This window comes from Anabrus simplex, chromosome 5, assembly GCF_040414725.1.
Source record: "Anabrus simplex isolate iqAnaSimp1 chromosome 5, ASM4041472v1, whole genome shotgun sequence".
NCBI lineage: Eukaryota > Metazoa > Arthropoda > Insecta > Orthoptera > Tettigoniidae > Anabrus > Anabrus simplex.
The window spans coordinates 56,705,444-56,730,806 of record NC_090269.1 but is presented as its reverse complement, the minus strand read 5'-3'; the positions used below and the strand labels follow the sequence as shown (position 1 = coordinate 56,730,806).

Sequence of the window (25,363 nt, the reverse complement as noted above, 5' to 3'; positions counted from 1 at the left end):
GCTGACCTTGTCTTCTCTTGCCAACATTCCTGCAATCTTAGCCTTCATCGGTATAATAATAATGTAATTTCTTACTGTACAGTTGCTAAAGCTATTAGAATTTTGTCCCACTGGAATTCTTTAATTTTAAGCTGCAGCCTTTGTCAACGGAGGATAAAGTAAGAATAACGGAAACTGTTGTTGAACAGTAGATACTGTGGTGAACCCTCGTTTCCAGCCTGCCATCACAGCAACCAACTGATTGCACCCTTGGGATTAGCTCTAATTTATCTGCCAAGATTGTCAATAGTTTTGTTTGCTAATATGCAAATGTGCTAGATATCGATCTGTCGCCAGATTTTGTGTGGAATCTTGAGTAACTTTTTCTCATTGTTTCCTTTCTGGAGATTGACTAGTAACAGTACTTCATGAAATAGGTGTCATTTTAGCAGCAGCACTGCATTAAAAAAGAAAACTTATATTCATTCAATGGTTAGTGATTTAACTTATAGTGATGCTCTTAGTGTTGGGTTTTATCTGTTGTTACTTTATTCTTAGTTATATGAATCTTTTCTGTTCCAAGGCACATTGCAGGGACTCATAACAGCAGGTGTTCCCTGTATTAGGGTTGTTAGCCCTACGTAAATTCCCTGACAGAAAAACTTAGCATTCTTTATACAGAAGAATCGGAGTCAAACTTTGTACTTCTCAGCTTGTGCTCAAGTCTTTTGTTAAAAATCAATTAGTTTCTTACCTTACTCATTAATATGTCTGCTAATACACACTTTGCTATGAACACATCGAGTTCTGTTATGTCAGAAAAGTGACAAGCACCGAGCTCGATAGCTGCAGTCACTTAAGCGCGGCCAGTATCCAGTATTCGGGAGATAGTAGGTTCGAATCCCACTGTCGGCAGCCCTGAAAATGGTTTTCCGTGGTTTCCCATTTTCACACCAGGCAAATGCTGGGGCTGTACCTTAATTAAGGCCACGGCCGCTTCCTTCCCACTCGTCCCATCGTCACCGTAAGACCTATCTGTGTCGGTGCGACGTAAAATAACTAGCAAAAAAATAGTGACGAGCAGTGTTTAAAGCGATCTGTGAATGTTATACCTTTTAAATTTGTTCTGAAAGCAGAGAAATCTGCTCTTTTATTGGCAAAGTATAGATAAACCTCTGTGTATTAATTAGCCCGAAAATCTCGAAGATAATACTGTACGTACCTGTGTATAGCTTGTCATCGCATATATCATGCACCCTAATTTTCAAAATGGAATTGAGGGAGGAAAATTATCCCCTGTTTATATTTCGCATTGATTTTCCCGCTTATCGGTATAAATACAAAAAAGGTACATCCTGCGGCGTGTTTGCCTGCTCTCAGCTCAAGATTTATCTGTGTCTCATAATCCTACCCTTATCTTAGTTGCAGTAGCTCTCTCCCCTTGTTTGGTGAAAGGCAGGTGGGTAATTCCGAATACTACAGTATCCTTGGCTAATTAGCTGGATGGAATGCGAACTGTTGCACTGGCTGCTATTTGAGTTTACCAGTGTACGGTATGTGTGAGACACAAGATAGAATCCAGTGTATTATGCCACCATAATTTGCTTTCCAGTATGACTTCATTTATAGGTGAATTATGGAGAATCATTCAAGTTTTTACGGCAAGTTTTTAAATTCGATGATTCAATTTGTGGAGAAACATGCTAATCATGCTGTGGGCCGAGAATTTGTGACAGAGTTTAATGTAACTACTTTAATATTCATTGAGCAGTTTCAAGTAGACCTGTGATTGTGATTGACATGATTGTAAATCGATAAAAATGGGTGTATATCATGATAAGATGTTTGAAATAGGCATAATATATTTCTTCTTTTTCTGTGGAGTGAAATTGAAGCAGAAATGGTAGGAGAGCATTTTTGCCTATGAATGGAATCCTACAAACTTTAATACTTTTGTTAGTATTCAATAACATGTTATGGAACATAATACTCTAGTGTCCAAAAGTTAAGCATAATCACTAAACGAGGCCATACCACCTGATAGGAATGTTAGATGGATTTCTAACAAATGGAAGCTGACTCACACACCATATATCACACAATTTGTCCAAAAAAACAGTGTCAGAAAGGTTCTGATAGCTAAGGTACACCTTTGACAACTAACAAAACTTCTCAGTCTTCCACAACAAAATATGCTGTTAATAGGGTGTATGGTTACCCCTAACAGCCACACATGCTTTGCAGCGACATGGCATGCTCTCTATCAGATGGTCCAAGAGCTCTTGTGGCAGTTGATCCCATTTCTCCGAAAGGGTAATGCAAAGGTCTTGGAGAGTCCTTGGTGAAGGATGACGGGATGCAGTTCGCCTCCCCAATGCATCTCAGGCATGTTCTATAGGATTCAGATCAGCAGACCTCACTGGCCAGTCCATGGGATGAATGTCTTCCCCAGCCAGAAATTAATCCACCAGAACAGCGCGGTGTGCTCGGGAAGTCTGGACCAACCGCACCTCTGAAGAGTCGAAGATGTGCAGGTCCATACGGCCATTCAAAATGATGCCGCTCCATACCATGACGCCACCACCACCATACTGGTCCTGTTGTATGATGTTCCTGTGGTTGTATCGGCTACGTGATTCTCTCCAGAGTAATGTGCGATGGGAATCGTTCTGCAAACTGAAGCAGGATTCGTCTGTGAAGAGCACATGCCTCCATTCATTCATGGTCCAGTTTCGATGTTGACGCCTCCACAATAAATGGGCCCGTCTCTGTGCTGTAGTGAGCTGGATGCACGCCGCTGGACATCGGCCAAACAGCCCTGCTGTTCTGAGCTTCCGGTACACAGTTTGCCGGGAAACAGCAACCTCTGAGACGGCTGCAAGCTCCGCTGACAATTGTCTTGCAGGTGCACTCTGATTTCGTCGGATGGTTAAGGCGAGATATCAGTCCTGCTGTGGGGTGGTTACCCTTAGTCGACCTGGTACTGGCCTACAACTAACATTTCCTGTGTCTCGAAATCATCTCCAAAGCCTGGAAATGACACTTTGTGGTACATTCAAGGATATGGCAACTTCGGTCTGTGTCTGGCCTGCTTCCAGGAGGCTGAGTATTCTGCCTTGCAAAACGGGGTCCAAATGGCGTCGTGCCATTATGATGTCACGTTCACCCCGAGGCTACACTCCGCACACTAAGACAGGCCAAACACGACTGAGGGAATATGGGGCGCAGGCACTGGCTGTGTTTACCTCGCGGTTACGCCGCTAGTCAAAGCAGGGAACACTAGTTTCCTATACAGAGTGAACATGTAAGGTTGGTAGGTGCATATGTCGTGCGATTTGTGGTCTGTTTCCTGTTGCCCTGCTTACACGTAACTTATGCTTAACTTTTGGACACTAGTGTAAAATGTAATCCATTATGCAAAATTGTGAGACATTATTACTTTTAAAAATGCCCATTTTCATTGTAATCAAGTTCGGTTTTCTAAATTCCTGCATACAGGAATTCCTGCATTGTTAAGCTCGAATTTTCAGAAACAAGTATGAGATATACACGAGTAAATATGATATGTGCCTGTCATTCAGTCGTTCTTGTACTTGGTGTCTTAAAAATTCTCAGCCAGGAAGTGAATAACCCCCAACCAGGATGATCCAGGTTATGATTAGAAATCTTAATTATGTTGTGTAATTTGATGATGTATGCCCTTGTTTTAAGACATTAACGTAAATGGCTTTGATCATAGCTCCTGTTAAAGTATTTGTTTTCTAAGTTCAGAGAGCCAAAAATATGATTGATCTTGGGACTCAAACCAGAGTCCTTTTTTCCCCAGATGTGTACTTTAACTGATTCCACAGGATGGTCAAGACACAAATGATACTCTTGATGTTGCATTGGCTTTCTTTGAAGACATTTATGAAGAAAGGACTGGAAATGATACCTTAAGAAGACCTGCATTCAGCAGGAGGTCCCAATACTTGGAAGCAGGCAGCAACTTGGTCTTGGTTCTATTTCTGCAGAAATAAATGTTGGATAGTAAACGCATGTACCTATACAAGAAGAGGTCAACTCCCTAACTGCCACAACGGCTACCACACAGTACATGAAATGCCAGTGCTCCCTGCTCCCAAAACTGCAACCAAAGCTCAGTAGCCATGAAAACAACAGTTTGCTAGATATTCATTCATTTTGATTTTTGTTGCTAAGTCCATGTCAACGCCGGACCACGAGAAAATGGGTGTACAGAATCTAATGAAAATCAGTATGTAAAGTCTGGAACTGAGATACTATAGTCTAGGCTATAAATAATTTTATTCATGCCGGATGAAATGGTAGTTTAGGGGAAGGTGGCTAAAATAATTTTTTTTAAATACATGTGTTATTGGTCCTATCGAAAAGTACTTCATAACAAAAGTTATAGAGAATACAAGTTCTGATCATTTATATCTTATACAGTTTTGCCATACCGACTATGATAATATTAATGAATGTGGATTTTTGTTGCTTAGTCCATATCAACGCCAAATATTGCTAACATGGAAATATTGTTTGTGTTAACTGGCAATGGTTTTTGTCATGATTGTCTTAAGGTGTAAAACAGTGTGGTCATCAGTCCATATCAACAAGGATAATTGTGAAGATGATTATAAAAAGTGAGAAAAAAATTAGTAAAGGAACAATCGTTTGAAGAATCGTTTGAAGAATAAGACAAAGGGAGTTATGAAAGAAGGAACAATTCCCTTTACATTAGATGCCCTAATATCACAAAGTTGGAAGAAAACTAAATGTGAAGGCGTACCATATGGAAAGCTCATAAAACTGATGAACAATAACATTACATTGGCCATTGTTGTGATGTGCTTTGTTTCTTCTGGTGCCACTCATCTTTGATAGATGGGATTACTGCTGTGTCCCGAGTAAACCAGCATGTCTGAATACTGACGGAAAGTAGCTGGGGAGTTCGATAATTTTGCACATGCTATATGATTGTCCCGTCAACGACTGGTACAACTAGTCTCTCAATACAGTATCCTGAGTCCACCCAGCTTTCACTCTCATATTGTAAAGTGTGTCTGAAAACAGACTGATGTAAAGGTAGTTTTACTTTCTTCTTCTTCTTCTTCTTCTTCTTCTTCTTCATACAGAATACTGTTTGTCCCAACTGCACATGATAGGTGAGGCCATTTAGAATTATTATTCCTTTTATTTTTGTCTTCAAGAAATTGTGGAAGAAAGATCTTTGCATGCTGTTTGCCAATAAACTTCCCTTTGAAATTGATGTGATCGGATTACTGCAAAATTGTTGTACCGAATAAGAATTTCAATGAAGTTCTATTCTCTTTGCACACTTTTTCTCCATCCTGAATCTTTGTATTCATTGCAATAACTACCTTTGTAATTATCAGCTTTATCATGTTATAGTAAATTATTAATTTTCTTATCACTGACAAGATATGTCTGTTGTGCTGTTGACTGTATTAGAATAATATGTAAACTTGTTGTTGGAAATTTCCTCTATTTGAATTATACTGTACATTAAATTACTCATTCAGTCAGTAAACATATGAATACATTTTTTTTGTGAGAGCTGAAGAATTTATGTGTATTGAATACATGCTATGTTCCAGGTCCTGGAAAGTTTCAAAATTATGGATTACAGTTTATTGGTGGGGATTCATAATTTGGATCAAGCAACACGGGAAAAGGTGGTGAGTAATGTTTTTCTCTGTTTTCCTTTTACAATGTTTATTAGTCTTTGAGAAATGACTGTTAAACATCTATTCATTGGGTTTGGATATTTCCCAGTGAAATTTATTATGGACTAAGTGCAGATCTGCCAATTAAACCATGCATGCATGCTATAGTATTTGTCAATAGTGAACAGGGAAGTCAGTGTTCAGTGGTTCCCAGATCACCAATCTTTATTTGAAGCGCTGCAGCATCTGTCACTTTAGTAACTCCAGATAATTACTATTGCACATACTGCTAAGCATAATGAATGTGACTGAAATAAAACAGAAGCAACAAGTTAGAAGTAAGTCAGGGTTCATCCAAGATTTTGGATTTTTCACATCACTTCTCAATCTTATTTCATAATTCAGTGAGCTCCTCTGACTGGTGTTCTAGATACCTCAGTGCCTGTAAGAGTATCATCACTCATTCACTCACTCTGTAGGCTTCTGAGGGACATGAAGTTCCCGTGCCGATCTCACAGTCCTCTTCCATCCTTTTCGATCTTGAGCCCGCTCTTCCCAGTTACCGATTTGGAGGGCCCGGCATACCTTGATCTCCTTCTTCCAGGTGCTTCGGGGTCTTCCTGAAGATCTTTTTCCGTTAAGAGATCCCTTGGTGCTCATCATCTGTTTAAAATTACATCAGGTTGGTTTTGAATTAATTCCTCATCAATTCTTTCATGAAAAGACATAAAAATCTTTATTTAGTGATGAAATGTTCTTAATTAGTTCTTATTCTTATTCTCCTTCTTCTTCTTCTTCACATCCTTTTTAAAAATTTTCTTGGGGATGGCACTTCTGTGGATTTAGTGCAGTTTTTAAGGCCAGATACTCTTCCTGAGGCCAACCCAATATGGAGGGATGTAATCACTATTGCACGTTTCAGTGGTTGTTGGTAGTGTGGTGTGTTATGTGTAAATGAAGGGAAGTGTATTGAGAGGAACACAATTAACCATACCAGTTGAAATCTCTGAACCAAAGACGAGTACACTGATCATTCAGCCAAGGAGCTGGATATTTTTCACAATAGAAATTTTCAGTTTTTATTTACCTATATACATATCAACAAAATAAACATAGCATTGTCTTCAATGGTATCTTACTGTTGCAATAGGTGACAGTCTTCTATCACAGCAGTCCGCTTTTTCTCATCATTTATTCCCTTTAATATTTCAAGTATTTGCTACAAGGACATGCCCTGTAGTTGAAGAAACATTTTATGCATTAGATAAATTATTGCAATCTGATTTTTGTCATTCATGTCTGAACCAGGCAGCACGGGAAGCAGCCTCGGTGAGTGGTATTCATTCAACAGCATTTGGTGTTACTTTGGTGTTTGTTGCTAGTTGTTGATAGTGTTCATATTGTCATAAGTCATAAGGAAACAATAACTTTGTCTGCTTTTGTAATTCCCATTTTATATTTTCCCGAAAAGGAAACTGTTGGCCTATCATAATGATATCATCTTTTGTATGCTGAACTGTGTGGTTGAACTGTATACATTTCATATCAGTTTTATCATTTTTCATATATGCCTTGACCAGGCAGCACGACAAAAGTTGGTGAGTCGGATTACATGATATGTAGTGTTTAAAGTAGGATAGAAATATTTTAATTATGAAATACCTAATTTATTCTAGTATGAACTTACGAATTTTCAAAAGAGATTTAGAATAATATGAGTGTTTTTTTTTTTTTTTTTTTTCTGCTCTCTTGGATCAGTCTTTTTCAGTAGAATTTCACTTAGATATCATTTGAATATTTGTAGCACCTTCATGTGTACTAAATATCTTTCTAAAGTATCAGATATCTTCTTAATACCTCTTTAGAAATCATAGATATCTCTATTCACTTCCTTACAGTAGTTCTTCACTTAGTTCTCTCTCCATGTAAATAAGGATGTTTTTGCAGACATTTATTTTCCATTAATTTTGGGATGTCACCAGTTCCTTAAAAGTATGATGAGGCTAATCTTCACACCTTACTTGTTTGCAAAATAAAGTACTCGTGAATGTTTGAAACAATATTTATCTCTGTGTGTGTGTTTTTTTTTTCCCCCCCTAATGGCTAAGCACTTGGATACAAGTCCATCGGCCATGATGGGTGGTTTGCAATCTTAATTTATTTATGTGCACCATCTTTGGTCTGAGGTAAAGATCATTGCATGATTGGGTGTGTTTCTTTGTCAAGTGTGATGACTGCATGTTATATCATAAACAATGAATTTCATGCTGATCCATATTGAAAAGCAATTACAAGTAGGAAAACAAATGCTAAATGGTTCCACGTATTCAATACTTTTATTATGTAAGAATTACATTAATTCAGTTTGGGGCTAGTTTCAGTCCCTGAGGACCATCTTTAGCCGAATGTTATAATTATAGTTCAGTTCTTATCACTTTCGACTTGACATTTGAGCGCTGCCTTTTGGCGGAGGCTAAGTGAATTAATAAACAGCCATTCATAGGTAGCCGATTGCTGTGATAGTGCACGTTAGACTCTGGTTCCAGTTACCAGTGTTGTTGTTCTGTTGTTTACTATAACCACGTGCTATAAACTGAGTATTGTATTGTGCTCATTTCTTTCCGTGGTCTTTGTCAGTTCACTCGGTCATTCTTGACAAAGCACCAACACTATCGGCTGGAAATAATAAGTTAGTTGAGCAGTTGGAGGGGCACAATATTTCGGTTTGCGGTAACATAAAGGAGGGAACTCGTGCACCTTGTGAAACAAAAAGCCCTAGTACCCAGTTTACGTGATGGATGAAATAGCCAGGAGATTGAAACCTCAACAGGTGATGACTATGCCAATAGTGACTCAGAAATAAGTGGTGTATTCCCCTTGTAGGATTTTTTTTCCTTCCTAAGGAGAAATTGAATCTATCACCAACGCGAGCTCTCGTAGATATTGAGTAGAGATTTCACATTTCCACGTTTTGATGTGAATTCACCGCCACTGCGTCATTTTCTATTTCCTTTGTCAGGCATGTTTGTACCAAGCATTCTAGAATGTTCAACAATGTATATTGTTTTTCTTTTAAGTTCATATGATTAAGAATGTTGGATGATGAACATCAAAATATTATGGTGTGTCATTAGTTTTCTTGGTACCAATCTCGTTAAAAGATATTGAGTAGGTGCAGATGCTACCTCTTTGTAGTTTTGTTGTTGGACATGCAGTGATATAATACTGTTGACTGATCGAATGTGTAGAGCCAAAGCGTACCGCAAGAATACTGTGAACATTTTATCGTATTTTAGTGTATTATATGATACTAATGTTTATTACATCCATATCATAAAATGTTCCAGAATGCTTAGTATAAACATACCAATGAATGTATATAACGATTCACAAATATGAACTGAATTTCAAAAGTGTACCTCAAGAATGCCATAAACATTTTACGTGTAGAAATTCTATTTTACCAAATTATCTATTACTCACGAACAGTACACTAGAATTTTATGTAACATATACATGTCATAGAATATTGACGCTTGTTTTTAAACCAGAAGACACATCATATCATTGTATATTTTATATATTGTATATTTTAACATTATCACTTACATCATGTGACACTCTTCATTAGATTTAGTTATGTTTTTATAACATTATATATTAACTTTAGATCTCATGACCAGCTGAGGATGACCTCTGTGAAGGTCGAAACCGGTACTGCTTAGTAATAAGATATAATAAAGTATTGATAAGGTGGACGGTACCCATTCTTTGTGATTGTAAAAACAAGTAGAGCGTTGGTATCGCTGTCAAATGAAGGCACTGACCACGACCGTTGCCAAGGTCTCCATCCATATTGTAGTCCAACCATAGCTCTCCTACAGACTCAGCACAGCCCACCAGCTTAGTGAACTGGCCCAAGACAGGTGAAGGTTTATTGGCTCAATACTGCAGACTGCCACCATCAGAACTACCTTCCTGTTCCACCATCAGACATTAGTGGCCAATAGGTGCGTTGCCGGCTCCAACCAGATACCCCAGGTTGAACAGAGTCGGTAGTATTGCAGTCACTGGAACACAAACAAACGCAGCAGAAACTTGGAACTGAAGAAATAAGGCCACTGGCCTGAACTATCGAAGACTTAAAATTGAGTTTCAAGGGTGGTTTTTTTTTGTTTAACAATAACAAGACTCCTTAGGGAGTTTCCCTCTCAGAGTTCTGGGATACCCCAGCCTCCTTGGCAAGTGTTATTTCAGAATTGAAAATAATTTAAAAGATTAAAAGGAAATCTTCCAGAGTTTACCCTAGTACCAAAAACATTACAAAATCCCTAATTATGCATATGAATAAAATTTTAATGTTAGCCAAAAATACATTACATTAAGTTATACCTAACATGGTGACAGCGACCATGCTCATTACAATTAATATTCTTAAATAACCTACAAAATTGCCAAAGTATCTGGCCGGATGTTTACCCCAAAAACAAAATTTTATTCATAACTAAATCCCTTATAACTACTAAATTAAGTTACCGTGTGCATTCTTAATCACCCAACATTAAGAAAAGAACCAAACAGGTAAAAGGAAGAATTTAGAATGTTGCAAGGGAACACAAAACAAAGGAATAAGTACTAAATTACATTAGCTTGCAACCACCTTCAATGAATTGAGGTTAGTAAGTCACTATTCATTTACCATATCATATACTCATAACATGTTTGCATTGATAAACTCGCATTACGTATTATGTACGTGTCACACAAGTCAAATTAAGGCGCAATTAGGCCAGGAATACCAAATTAAAATCACATTACTTTACCAAGAGGAACTCAAAAATGAAAAACAAAAGCAATGCAAGAGTGCGCATGCAGACATCCAACTCACTGATGTAAGAAATAAAAAGGTACAAGTACAACCTTCATACTAGAGATTACCAGATAACCACATGACACACAAGACTACCAAGCTGATCTGTCCTCCGACATACACACAGGCAACATCAAACCACCAAAACAAGTGTGACGATCCCTGAATCAGCATAACCAACCAATGGTAAAAGGCACGAACGATCTCAGTACTGACCCCACCACACATTATTACCAAATATAGTTCACACATACACACACAAAAACACCCGTGCGATGACACATCAAGAAAAATAAAAATTCAGAACATGACCTCAAGTACACTTTAACTTATCACACGACAATGAGAATCTTAGGGCCAATATCGTGCTCCCAAAAGAGGAATAGCCTCTCAGCACCTTAAGCCCTAAGTCTCAGTACAAACACATATATGCCTACCCAAGGCGCCCAAGACAAACACACGAAAATGGTAGGACAGATACAACATGGCTACCCAATTTCGAACCTTACTCAGTTTACAGAATCCCATACTTCTACAAATTGAGTACATACATTTTTTTTTTTTTTTTTGCTTGGGGCTTTACGTCGCACCGACACAGATAGGTCTTATGGCGACGATGGGATAGGAAAGGCCTAGGAGTTGGGAGGAAGTGGCCGTGGCCTTAATTAAGGTACAGCCCCAGCATTTGCCTGGTGTGAAAATTGGAAACCACGGAAAACCATTTTCAGGGCTGCCGATAGTGGGATTCGAACCTACTATCTCCCGGATGCAAGCTCACAGCCGCGCGCCTCTACGCGCACGGCCAACTCGCCCGGTGTACGTAAATTTTGAAGACATGAACCCGTAATGCAAGAAACTTTTAACACCAATAAAATTGAACACGACAAAACAAGCAGAAAAATTAACTGACTGGTTTAGCTAAATCGCGATACCTTCAGAATTTCACCAGTGACAAATTTAAAATAACAGAAAGGAAAATCTTGACAACCTGCAGACCTATTATGAATTTAACAATTTATAGCTCAGCATAAGGACACCAAAATGAACATTTGCAGAAAATCTTCCTAGAATTCATTCTTACAATCACAAGGGACATCGTTCTCCATCCAGGCACCTAATACCAAGAAAACGATTACGAGGAATCTCATACCAGATACACTAGATTTCGAACATGTCACAAGCACAAGTGCAGATCCGTAACCCATCAAATTTGCCCAAAATGAGCCTCAGTGAACAGCTGGTCTATTAATTTAAAATAACAGAAAGGAAAATCTTGACAACCTGCAGACCTACTATGAATTTAACAACTTATAGCTCAGCATAAGGACACCAAAATGAACATTTGCAGAAAATCTTCCTAGAATTCATTCTTACAATCACAAGGGACATCGTTCTCCATCCAGGCACCTAATACCAAGAAAACGATTACGAGGAATCTCATACCAGATACACTAGATTTCGAACATGTCACAAGCACAAGTGCAGATCCGTAACCCATCAAATTTGCCCAAAATGAGCCTCAGTGAACAGCTGGTCTATTAATATGGTGACACGTTTCATCCTATAAGACTATCACAGTCAAAGTAGTACCCTTCCTAGGAAGTATAGGAACACACAGGTTAATAAATATACGTGACCAGGAAACAGACACTTACACGATGGAAAAGCACAAGACAAACTAGGAAACTTTCGAAATTTAGCAGCTGGTCTGGAACTCGTCCCCGAAATAGTCCCATACCTATTCAGAAACAAACCCAGATCCAGCAAAAGACCAAAAACAACACAACGTGACCGGAAATTTAAATCTATACCGATCTAAAATACGACGTAAAAGTTAATTTTAGAAGGTCTCACACGAAGAATTGCACCAAATATACCACACCAGACAACAAGAAACCAAATTTAGAAAATAATTTGCCGAAACACGAGATTTACGAACAGAAAAACACTTGAAGATATAGATGAAAAATTACAAACCTTAACTTCAAAATTGTTGGTGAAAATTTACCAAAAGAAAAATTACAGAAAAACTAAGGAAACACCATGCTAAAATTTAACCAGAACACAATGATCACTCTGACATTTCACACCTGATTCACACTACAATTTATGTAGTCTGGAAAAAGAAAATGGAAGATTACGACACGAGAACCTTTTATAAGATTGAAACTGAGCGCTTATAATCTCGGAGTAAGTCGAGCAATCATCTATTTTCAACACGTACGCAACTCAGCTGTTCGGGAGATAACATTAGGTCATGCACGGAAGTACAGTACATAGCATAAATTAATGACATAGCTTAAAGCAACAAGTAATCCCACAAATGTTACTGTCAAAACACACGTATCGCAAAAAAAACTTGACATAATCAAACATATTGAAATTTATCAAAGAAGACTTTCGGAAAGCGAACACAGCACACGAAATGTGAAGATATCACTTTTCTACAAACACGTGGTCAAGCAAAACCTTGCCACACGAGAAAACTTAAAATTTATGGGGGGGAAAAAAAAAAAAAAAAAACTTGTTACAAATAGTGATGCTCCATTTCCTCCAACCGTTAATTAACACAGCAACACAAACAGCACAGCGCTGAACGAAAAACACCTGGTGCGTAAAATTCACGTAAGAATCATGAAAAACAAGAACTGGGAATTAAGAATACACATGTAACCTTATAACCTATATTCAAACTTAAGATTTAAAATTAATTTTAGAAAAGTTAGCCGAGAATGATCATTGTAAGCCCTTTATCCTTCCATAGCCACGCTCTGCTACCAATGTTACGGTCAGCTCGAGACTACATGTACACAATAACAAATTAAAAATAATAATAATAATAATAATAATAATAATAATAATAATAATAATAAAAATAAATGTTAATAAAATGTGAATGAGGAAATAGTAAATAATATAGACACTTAATAATATGACTAAGGAAATAGAAAATGACGCAGTGGTGGTGAATTCACATCAAAACGTGGAAACGTGACAAATATCCATCAATACACAGTATTAAATCAAATACAGGGAACACTTACAGGCCTAAAAATGACAACTAAGAGAGAAGAGTGGAAGGTACCGGAAGCCCTACGAGTTCTATGGGAACGTTTGGCATTATGGGGGAGAAAAGACTTACAAGAAACACCCTCTAGCTCAACTATATTAAAAATAACAAACGAAAAATTACCAAAACAAAGTTAAATCACAAAGAAGGTGATACTTAACGCTTTTGACAAACTGATACAATTACGAATCCAAAAACACAAATGAATGGATTGTTGAATTTAAAAAAAAAAAGTGAAAGACTTGAAATTATAAACAGCGGGAATCTAGGGCAATCTCGGACACGTTAAATTTAAAACTTTAAAAATGACATTAAGCAAGGAAACACCGAAAAATAAAATTAATTAAATTAAATTAAACGAAACCAGAAAACATTGAGAATAACATTGAAATAACACTTACCGCGGAAAGGCAAGATTTCGCAAGGGAAGCCCTCGAGCTTGCGCTCGCTAGGGTAGTCGGATATAAATGACGTCGAGCTCACGCATGATTTTTCCGAATCCAGCCAAAAGTCCTGAAATGGCCCGATCACAACCGACCAATGGGAAATAATTTCCACTAGATTCCCTATATTTTCACCAATAGGAAATCTCGTTATTCTAGCAAATGAAATTGCATGACCATATGTGGTCATATTAAGATAGTTAGCAACTTCTCGAGATTTCCTATTGCAACACCTATTTCAACAGCAATAACCGCACATGCGGTATAGGCTGTTTTGAATTAAAGCACCTTTACATTTCCACTTCAAGTTAAAACGTCCCAAGTGTCTTTTTGCATGTTTGCTGACATTAATTAAATTACCAATTACAGAAAATTTACATACAAAAAAAACACAACAATTCTCATATCTTGCAATGTTCATTTAAAGTTCCATATTAACTTGATGTTTCCCTAAAAAAAAAGTTATTACAATTTCAAAAATATTCCAGCATTTCACCACATATTGCATTATACATTTCCGTTCATGTTGTGTATTGGAATTCAGCTGTTTGTACTCGTAACAGTTTGGCACCAATATCTGATTTCTGGTCGAGACTCATAGAAACGGAAGTATAGATAAGTCATATAACCATTGCAAAAAATGTGCATAAGAGTTAAAATGAACTATGCTAGAATACGTCTTCAGATATTAACGTATAAAAATTCTTAGGGTTGAATCATTTTAAAAATGACACTCCTGAACATACGGAACAAAATCATATAATAAAAATTAAGCCTAAAACATGTTTTATTTTTTTATCATGCACAACTTATCTCTATCATTTTTAAAATGAATCATCCGTGTGCTGTTACTTTAATCCTATAATTTTGATAGAACTGAAATGAACTTTTCACTCCATTTGGATAACATGAAAATGCATTAAGATTCAACATTTGTTACATGAACCTGTACCGTATGTTCAGAAATATCATTTCAAATGTTTCACGTCAAATCTCCTGTACAAGTCAGTCTTTGATGATGTACTCTAATCTTGTTAATTGTTAAGTATCGGGCAAGTTGGCCGTGTGGTTAGGGGCACGCAGCTGTGAGCTTTCATCCAGGAGATAGTGGGTTCGAACTCCACTGTGGGCAGCCCTTAAGATGGTTTTCCGTGGTTTCCCATTTTCACACCAGGTAAATGCTGGGGCTGTACCTTAATTAAGGCCACGGCCACTTCCTTTCCACTCCTAGACCTTTCCTATCCCATCATCACCATAAGACCCGTCTGTGTCGGTGAGACATAAAGCAAATTTAAAAAAAAATGATTAACCTCAAGAAATAAAACTTTTAACATTGCGTTAGATTTGAAATTAACTTGTCACTCCATTTGAATAATTACAAACATGTTTTAAGGTTAATTTCTATTGGTGTTCAGCAGTGTCATTTTTAAAATGTTTCAACCCAAAGATTTTTTATATGTTAATGTTTTATATGTTAATATAAGTTATGTTAATGCATTCTGCATTTTTATAGCAATGGTTATATGGCGTGTCTAGTTATAACGTTCGGCTGGCGACTGTCTTCAGAGACTGAAACTAGTCCTGAACTGAATTAATGTAATTCTTACATTATAAAATTATTTAACAGGTGGAACCATGTAGCATTTGCTTTCCCATTTGCATGTTATATGTTGTGTAGTGTGTGTGATTATGATATTGAGGTGGGGAGAGAGTAAAACCCAGTGTCAGCACATAGCCCACTCCTGTCAAACAACACCTTGGGATCTGCTCAATGCTTTATGTCCACATTCGATGGCCAAATCACATCAACAGCATCCTCTACGCTCGTGCTACACGAGCACTGTGGAGAGGTTTGGAATTGAATTCAGACTTTTGGCATGCAATCTAGTGACTGGCCAAAATTCTGATGGTGACCTTCTTCCCCTCCCCCACTTACTGGTGACTTGAACCTACTAACCATTGTATCAGTCCGTAAATAAAGACTTTAACGATCATGGCCACTAGGCAGGCTACAATAATTTTTGGATTGATGTGTTCATGGCCCATAATTGTAGGCACAATAATAAGCTATTGGGCTTTTACCATGTTGGAAAACAAGTGAAATTCTTTACATTTTGCAAAAAACTTTGCATTTTCAGAAGAAAATCTTGTCTGTTCTTGAGCAAGATTTCTCTAATAATGGTTTGAATTTAAGAATGCTTTACTGTTGGTCTATTGTAAGTGGTACTTTAGTTTGTCACCAGATGGTTCACTGTACGCTAGCCTTCCGAGTGAGAGGTGATGATACCATCTTAGCTCCAAATTCAGACATTTCTTATTCCATCGTATGTGCGTTGCAGAGTACAGTAGAAAGCAAGGTCATCAGACAAATTGGTGACAAATGTGGTAGAAGAAATAAAATAAAGTGCAATAAAAGACTGACAGGAAAGAAGAATAGAATAAAGCTGTAGATGGAAAGAAAAGTGTGTAGCAGAAAAAAACAAGTAAAATGAGTATGAGTCATACTACAACAAGGTTGGGATGAGAACTACCTATGTAAATCTTTAATGGCTGGCAATCACGTATTACTTAATTGATAGCCATGTCCCTGTTGTCCCTGTTGAAATTGTTAGAAATTTTACATATTTTCACAGCTTCTCGAATATTCTTAGACCTGTAGTGTTTAGTGTGGGTAAGAGGTCAGACATCTTGGAACACGACATCATGACCTGTTGATAGGGCGTACTCAGCTGTTGCCAACTTGTCTGGCTTATTGAAACGGATATTTTGTTGGTGTTCCTTGTTATGAGTACCAATGGACTGGCATTTTTGACCAGTCTTGCCGGAAGTACAGGGAATTTTGTACATCGCAGGGTGTAATAATGAGTACAATTTGTTCTTGCTTTTAACTAAACTGTGAGCATTTTTTGTGATGGTTCCAAACACGGTTTTTATATTGTGCTTATGGAGGACCTTGGCAATTCAATCTGTGGTATTGTGGGTGAAAGGAAGGCAGGCAGTTCCCTTCACTTCATTCTATGAGTTTTGCTTTTTCGTCCCTCTGGGAAGCAGGGCTCTACGAATCTTTGTCATTTTAACCATTACCCTTGAATGTGACTTTGAGTGTGTCCATCTCCACCTGGATATTTGATGGCTAACAAATTTGTTTCACCTTGGTAGTGATTGTCATGAGACTGCCCTTTTTTTTATGCTGGATGGTGGTGAGAATCTGCATGAAGATAGAGATTTGTGTGGGTAGCCTTATCATAGACAGTGTGCCATAAGAAACTGTGCATTTTTTTCCCTAGAACATCCAAGAAAGGAAGGCATCCGTCCAACTCCATCTGCATAGTGAATTCAATTGAAGGATGCTGCTGATTTACGTGGTTTAGAAATAAGTAAAGTTTCTCAGGACCTCCTATCCTGACCACAAATGTTTCGTCAACATACTTCCACCAAATAATCGCTCTGTTCGTGGATTTCTTTCTCCCTATCTTTGCTGAGTTTAGAAACCTTCCTAAAAGTATCCTCCCCATAGAGGTTTCTAATATTTAAATTGATGCTGCTCGATTGACTCAGTCAAGTCTCTCATTGAGCATCTGTTTCCTGAGGATATTACTTCGCTATGTCACCACTGAACATGTTTGTATATTCCGGGCTTGTAGGCCTTGGTCTAGGTGCATATTATGGTCCCGACCACAGTCTAATATTCACAGTCGCGAAGCTTGGCTCATTTTTTTCATCCATGCAACTTCAGTGCTCCGCGTGGCCAGCAAGTTTCTGCTCTACTGAGATGTGTAAGTTGTGTATAATTTGCAAGGTTAGTGTGAGGTAGTTCCATTACAAGCGATTCATTTTCTGTTAATTTAAGATGGTGTTCATGAAAGGAGATGTGTGTAGCGCCGTAAACTGCTCCAGTAAAAAGAAGATGACACCAGAGCTATCATTTTTTAGGTTTCCTAAAAATGCTGAAATTTTAAGGCAAGGCTACCGTTTACATTTTCGCATAATAGACCAATATTGTGAAGATGTATAAATATAAGTTCAAATAAGTAGGTTTTTGGTTTGTCAATTATACAGAAGTATAACTCATTGGGTGAAATCCACCAAATTATGAAATTAAATAACATTTTATCCCAATCTTTTCCTCTTACACGTAGCAATATTTTAATTTTCAGGTGTAGAAAATGGCTTGTAAATAGTAAGAGGGCTGATTTAATGCAGAAAGATGTGAACTGTTTGTACATTAAAGTAAAGTTATGCTCGAATCATTTTGAAGACAGCTCGTTTATGTCAGTCGAGAAGAAGAAATTAGTGTGGAATGGAGTTCTAACTGTATTTGACATTCCAAATAAACCTCCATGGATTTCCTTAAAGTGAACATTATTGATTAGAGATGATGAACCCATGTCGAAGAAGAAATTTTCTTGTAGGCAGTCAAGAGGCGTTGAGAGAACAGAACCTGTTATTAGGACAGAGACTGCTTCAGACATCATACCATCTGTATCACGCAATCCAGTGGAAGTGTCAGTGGCAGAAGAAATTCATAAATTGAATGAAATTATGGATAGCCTGAAGAAGAAGTGGAAATATAAGTCAACTGAAGTGGTTCGTTTGCAAGTGTAGGAAGCTAAAGAGGTGAACATGCAAATGTCAAGGTAGAAAGCATAAGGTAGCTAGGAAAAGTGTTCTCTTGGACAGAGAAAAACTGAAATTTATAGGTTCTAAATACCTGACGAAGGAGGCACTTAATGTATTGTTACATCAAATTAGGGAAACCACTAAAAAATAAGTTAGAGTTAGATGGAATGAGAAAATTAAGTTACTCACTCTAAACTTACTATACTGTAGTCCGCAAGGCTGCTGATTTCTGTCATTACTTTGACCTCCCCTCAGTACGAACACTGCAGAAATACATGGAGGGTGTTTGGATTAAATGTGTATTAATTGAAGGTATTTTCCAACTACTAAAAGAAAAAGTAAAATCTTTTTCAGAACATGAAAGATTAGTGAATATTCAATGGTTTAAATGCCATTAATGTGCATCATGGTATATGATCCTGCTAATTTATTTATTTATTTATTTATTTATTTATTTATATATTTTTTTAAATATATATACATCGAGTTGAGCCTCCATGGACTGCGTGGTAACTACCAAATTCATTTCAGTGTCTAGGTCTTGTTCTTGTTCCGGCTTTGATTTCCTACCAGTATCTTCTGAGCCCAGCCGATGAGTGCCTGTTTATGCTCTTCAGACAAAGGTCCTTTCCGTCTTCTGGAAGTTGGTGCCATTTGGAAACCTTGATAGTTGTTCACCAATCTTCTGAATGCGTTCCTGTCATGAATTTCTTGGTTTGAAATACCAACTGCCTCAGATCTTTTTCGCATTCCTGGAATCATCTCAGCCTTGTTGCCTTAGATCGAATAAAATTCCATATTATTTTTGTTAGTCGAGCTAATTTATTTATTTGGGAAACCAAAACAGTGAGAAGCCAAATTACAGAGTTCCGCAATGAAAAATACATTTACAATGGAGTAGCACAGTGCAAACATTAAAAAATTAATGGAAGAACATTGAGGAAAAACATCAAATGATAAATATAGAGGAAGAAATTAAAAACTAACAAAATAACTGTAGAGACACAACGTTCAACAACAAAACATAATGGCAAAAGAAACAAGGGAAATTACAGATTGAACATAAAAACTAAGAGAAGAGCTTACAACTAAGCACAGTAAGATAAATACAGATATAACACATAAGTAATGGTATAATACAGTAAAAAATAAATATTACATTATGTACAAAAGAGGGGACAGCAATGAGAAGAGAAAAAAGGAATATGAAGAAAATGAACTAGGTTAAGTTAAGGAAGAATCGATTAAAGGAGGCATATGAAGATAAAAACGTCCAAGTTCCTGTCAGAAGATAAAGAGTTGAGGAGGGTTGGTATGTGGATAAATAAAGTTCTTTGAACGAGAAAGAGGCGGGAATACAGAATATGAAGGGGCGGATTAACACTTCATTACATGCATAATAATTGTATCGCGGTTACACGTGTGGCGGAGATTTCCTCATCATGCACAAATAAGTGAATAAATTGTGTCTCTTTTGTTCTATTGAAGAAGAAAGGGCCTAAAAATCTTCCTCACAGTATGTTGTTTACTTAAAGTTATTTAATTTTTGTTATGACCTAAATTAAAATAAACGAGATGGGGAAGTAATATTCCCTCACTCATATTCCTGATTTTTTTATACGTCCTAACATGCATAGGCGGAGATTCCCTGCAGTGTTCATTTTAAAACATCTTTGTATTTTTGTAGTTTTTTAATGTATAATAAACACTGCAGTAAAATTCACATCAATAAAGAACAAGTAAAATAGTAACAATAGTAAAAAATAGTAAAAGTAAAATACAAAAAAGCGAAAATAATTAGAGATATGTCACCATCTAACCCAGCTAGCATGTCCCTGATGCGTTGTTCTTCCGTTTCAAAATCCATCCTATGCTCTAAAACGTACCATTCCTAAAATGGAATATAAAAAGAACAATGAGTAATAGGTGACCGTATAACATGAACAACACCAACAAAAGTCAAGAACATAACTTACAATAGTCACACATGGTCACATGCATAGGCAGGAACTCGCCGCCCGTGAGAAGAATAACAAATGTCTACTCGTGTACACGCCTTGGCAGCGACTAGCAATGACTCCACTCTGCGCCAACGATGTCCTGGAGAACAAACCTTCATGCATCTCAATAAATTTCAAAATTCACAAAAACGTTCAAACAGCGGGCAATCCCCGCCCTGCGTCTAACGGAGTGATAATCCTGGTTTTGCAAGTTGAAACATGTAGGGAAAAGGATGCAGGTTCAGGAGAATGAAATAAACCATTAACAGCATTATAAAGGGATCTAAGGTCGGCTACTTTCCTGCAACTAGATAACTGGCAAAGGTTTAACTTATCCAGTATCTGATTACTGCTCAAGTTTCGACAATCAGATAATCTGACTCTAACAATGGCACAGAAGAATGACTGCACACGGTCATTGTGATTCAGATTAGTGGGTGAAGAGGTAGACCAAATGGGAGACGCAAATTCAATAATCGGTAGGATGCAAGATGCATGTTAGGCTCGGAGGGCGTGGATATCGGTGATGTCAGAAATCTATACAACAAACCGAGAAGTGACATTGCTCGTGAGGTTATCTTTTGTATATGGGGACAAATAACAATTTACTGTCAAGCAACACTCCTAAGTCATTTTGTTCTGTTAGAGTTGGGAACAGGTTACCGAGGAGGGAGTATTTACTATGAATAGGGGATTTACGAAGCGTGATCAAAATAGAAGAACGGTTGGTAGGATTAGGCTTAAGACACCATGTAGAGCACCATTCAGAGAGTGAGTTAAGCCCACTCTGTAAGCCATTTACGTCTGACAAAGAATCGATTTGTTTGAATATTTTACAGTCATCTGCGAATAGTAGAATTTTACAAGAAATTGAGGAGATAGTATTGATGAGATCTTCCATAAATAGGACAGTAAGAAGGGGACCTAGGACACTACCCTGCGGGACCCCAGAATGTACCATAACGAGTCGAACTGAACCCATCAAGAACCACACGCTGAGTTCTGGTAATGAGGAAGCTCTTCAGGAGAGTTAGGGAGTGAATATGGATATTAAAACGTTCTGAGAGTGTATAGGAAAGATGTGCGTGGTCTTAACCAAAACCCCATGGCAGTACAGCCCTTGAAGGGCCTTGGCCTACCAGGCGACCGCTGCTCAGCCTGAAGACCTGCAGATTATGAGGTGTCGTGTGGTCAGCACGACGAATATTCTCGGCCGTTATTCTTGGCTTTCTAGACTGGGGCCGCCATCTCACCGTCAGATAGCTCCTCAGTTCTAATCACGTAGGCTGAGTGGACCTCGAACCAGCCCTCAGGTCCAGGTAAAAATCCCTGACCTGGCCGGGAATCGAACTCGGGGCCTCCGGGTAAGAGGCAGGCACGCTACCCCTACACCACGGGGCCGGCACGATGTGCGTGGTCTACAGTATCAAATGTCTTTGCAATATCAATGTAACACATGTCCAGCTGAGAACTGGCATAAGAGCAGACGTTGCACAATGGACAAGAACAGCCAGATTAGTTGGGCAAGAGCTAACAGGAAGAAAAGACAGTATCATAGGGTTTGAAGATTTAGGTGATGAACGTACACCAAAAGTTGCAAATAGTGCATTTGTTATGTTGATAAATAAGTTTTTTAGCAAGTTCAGGCAGCCGTTATTATATTGTCTTACTCAGGATGGAATAAGTGCCAAGCATTTGAAAACTTATTTTTTACTGTTGTAGATAAACTAAACGAAATAGGATTGATTGTTATGACTTGTGTATGTGATCAAGGCCCTAATTTTATGGAGTGGAGAAAGTATTTGGGCATTACTGAGTCAAAGCCATACATAACAGTTGGTGATAACCATTCTTATTTCTTTTATGAGACACCTCATTTAACAAAAAGTGTTAGGAACAATTTGTTTAAATATAATGTGGTGTACAGCTTAGAAAGTGGTAAAGTAGGAACTGCATCTTGGCAATATGTTAAAGACTTGTATGAGTGACACTAAAAGAAAATGTAAACTTGCACCAAAGCTTACAAAAAAAATATGTAAAGCTGCCACCTTTTTAAAAAATGAAAGTTAGTACTGTGATAACATGCTTGCCCCGGGATGGACTTCAACACGAGCCCTGTACACTCGGGATCTTAAAGGGTTCTTCTCATTATGGGGCTACTTCAGAGAACCGCGACGCCACAGCTAGCTAGTGTGGTTTGTTGGTGCATAATTATAATGGTTCGCATCCCCGATCTTGTATGGTGGTGAACTACATCGATTACACGATGTAGAGTTGGGAATCCTATTGGGCGACCAAGATTTCAGATCTAAAATATGAAGTATTAATTCAATTACACGAATTGCTTATGTTGTACAGCTTCAAGTCCATCGATATCCTGTTGATATTCCCTATTATCGTAGATCATATGATGCTCGCATCGAAGTTGATCGTATTACTAACGTTGGTATTACTTTATGATTTATCATGAACATGAGGTTGGAACTAATTCACAAATATAATTGCTTACAGCTAAATAATAATGAAGAGAACTGAGATGTGGATTGGATCATGTTTATTCAAGATATAACTCCTAACTAGATTAAGACGAAACCAAAGCGTGCGTTAACATCCCAAACATATATCTATTGCAATCACAACCAATCGTTTATCTAAATTTGACTCAATGTAATGCAGTAATAGCATTGCGTAATTTTCATATTTCAAAATCTAATCGTGGATACGAACACCAGTTCACAATAATGATTAATGTTATCCCAGAGATTGACAAATATTATGAGATCTCATTGAAAATAATCTGCCTGAGTGAAATAACCTACGTGATAATACACATTACCAGTTGCGTTGTCGTTGATACATATGTGTCAGACTCGATACTATACATGTCGTACATATAAAGAATTTTTACATTTATTTTCATTGGTTTGATCCAGATAATAATGCTTTTTCATGGATCGACTGAAATAAAATTGTGTTAAATGATAACGTCTACATCCTAAGTAAACCATGCTGTCCTGAAGATGCTCACATCAACGCGAAAATAAACGCACAACAGTCCTCACACATACCTTCGACGATCTCTCTAACCTAACAAACAATGGATGATGTGGAAGATGAAATGACATGACACAATATCAACACAGCATAATCACATTCAAATAGCAAAGTCAAAACATCACATGATATCTAATCTACGTACAAATAAACTACTATATCCAGGAAATGCTACTCTTAACCTATACAAGATATCATGGTACACATCCTCGTAGTTATGTGTGTGGTGAATTTCATAAATGTTGCAAGTACACCGCTTCAAAAACCAGTTGTAAAGCATGAACATACGTGGTCTGGAACTCCAATACGGCAATCATGATGCTGTGATAACAAATCATACCATAATAGTCGACGCAGCTTCGTAGTTAATAATCATCACCATCATAACCCCAATATAAACACCTGCATATGTGACATATATATATCTGTTAAGCCGTGTGACCTCTAAAAGTATACACCTCACACATGAATGGTTAGCGCTTCGTGATGGATTATTTAGTGAACTATCAGCACATCTCAAATGAATTCTGTTAATCTCTATACATAGCACATTTCAACACAAAGACAAGTTATATACACTCAAACTAGCAACAAGTTTCGGTCACATCTCACAGTATTACTAAGCACTGACTTATCATCTATCACGACAAATATCAGCATCACTGTCACTTAATATTCACTTGGCATGCACATTATCCCCTATATATTCATATAACGTCATTTCATATATTCATTATCACTCATATTCACATTAAGTACATTACTTACCAGCATATTATTTTCTTATAATACCACGATGCATATTATCTTCTCATAATATCACGATATGCCATTATTGCTTAATTATCATTATAAACCATGCCGTGATTAATATTCAACTGATAATTCAACATTCGATTCCCGATGTTCACTTACAACATCACACGCAACAAGCCACATCACCATTACCAGTGTGTAGCTAGCATTTTCTTCACAATACAGATATGCATAAATTGTACACCAACACGTCGCATATGCTCGCGTAGCATCAATAACCAAGCTGCCGTTATGATACAAATTGAAATGAAAAACATCGAAGTCGACTCGCTTGAATAAACAATCACACACGCACATATTACCATGTAGGTTCCAATATCTCATCGTCAAACGCATATATAGATCGCCAAATGCCAAAATAATTTAATATACCCAATTGCTTATTGTGTGCTTACCCCCACGTTTCAACAAACTACCTCAGGACATCAATTATCATTACAAAATCACATCTTAATACTAAGAAATGAAATAAAATCTACCAAGAAAAAGCATTATAATAATCTGGTGGTTTACTGTCTTGCAGACTAGGGTATGGGGATGCGCATGGTCCAGGAAATCCTCCCCGTAACCACGCCATTGCCACGGCTGGAGCCCGCTTTCACATCTTAGCCTTGCATATTGTTAAAGAAATAAATCTTCCAAACTGTCATATTACTCTTAAGCAGATCAGACCTGAAACAATCTAGTATTAGATCAACAAGTTCACACAACACCATTATTATGCTCAGCAATAATATATACTCCTTGCTGTAAATAATGAAATGTCGTATAGCTTTTAGTGCCGGGATATCCCAGGACAGGTTTGACGCCTGTAGGCGACC

At 37.5% G+C, this 25,363-nt stretch overlaps 1 protein-coding gene across 5 annotated transcripts in view; it reads left to right on the top strand.

Annotated features, from left to right (window-relative positions):
* LOC136873739 (phosphatidylinositol 4-phosphate 5-kinase type-1 alpha) overlaps positions 1–25,363 on the top strand; it is a 561,879-nt gene that overhangs the window by 212,326 nt on the left and 324,190 nt on the right. For all 5 annotated transcript variants that reach the window (XM_067146914.2, XM_067146913.2, XM_067146910.2 and 2 more), the window contains exon 8: positions 5,601–5,681. In XM_067146914.2, the coding sequence (XP_067003015.2) occupies positions 5,601–5,681 (81 nt within the window). The remainder of the gene's footprint in view (positions 1–5,600; positions 5,682–25,363) is intronic.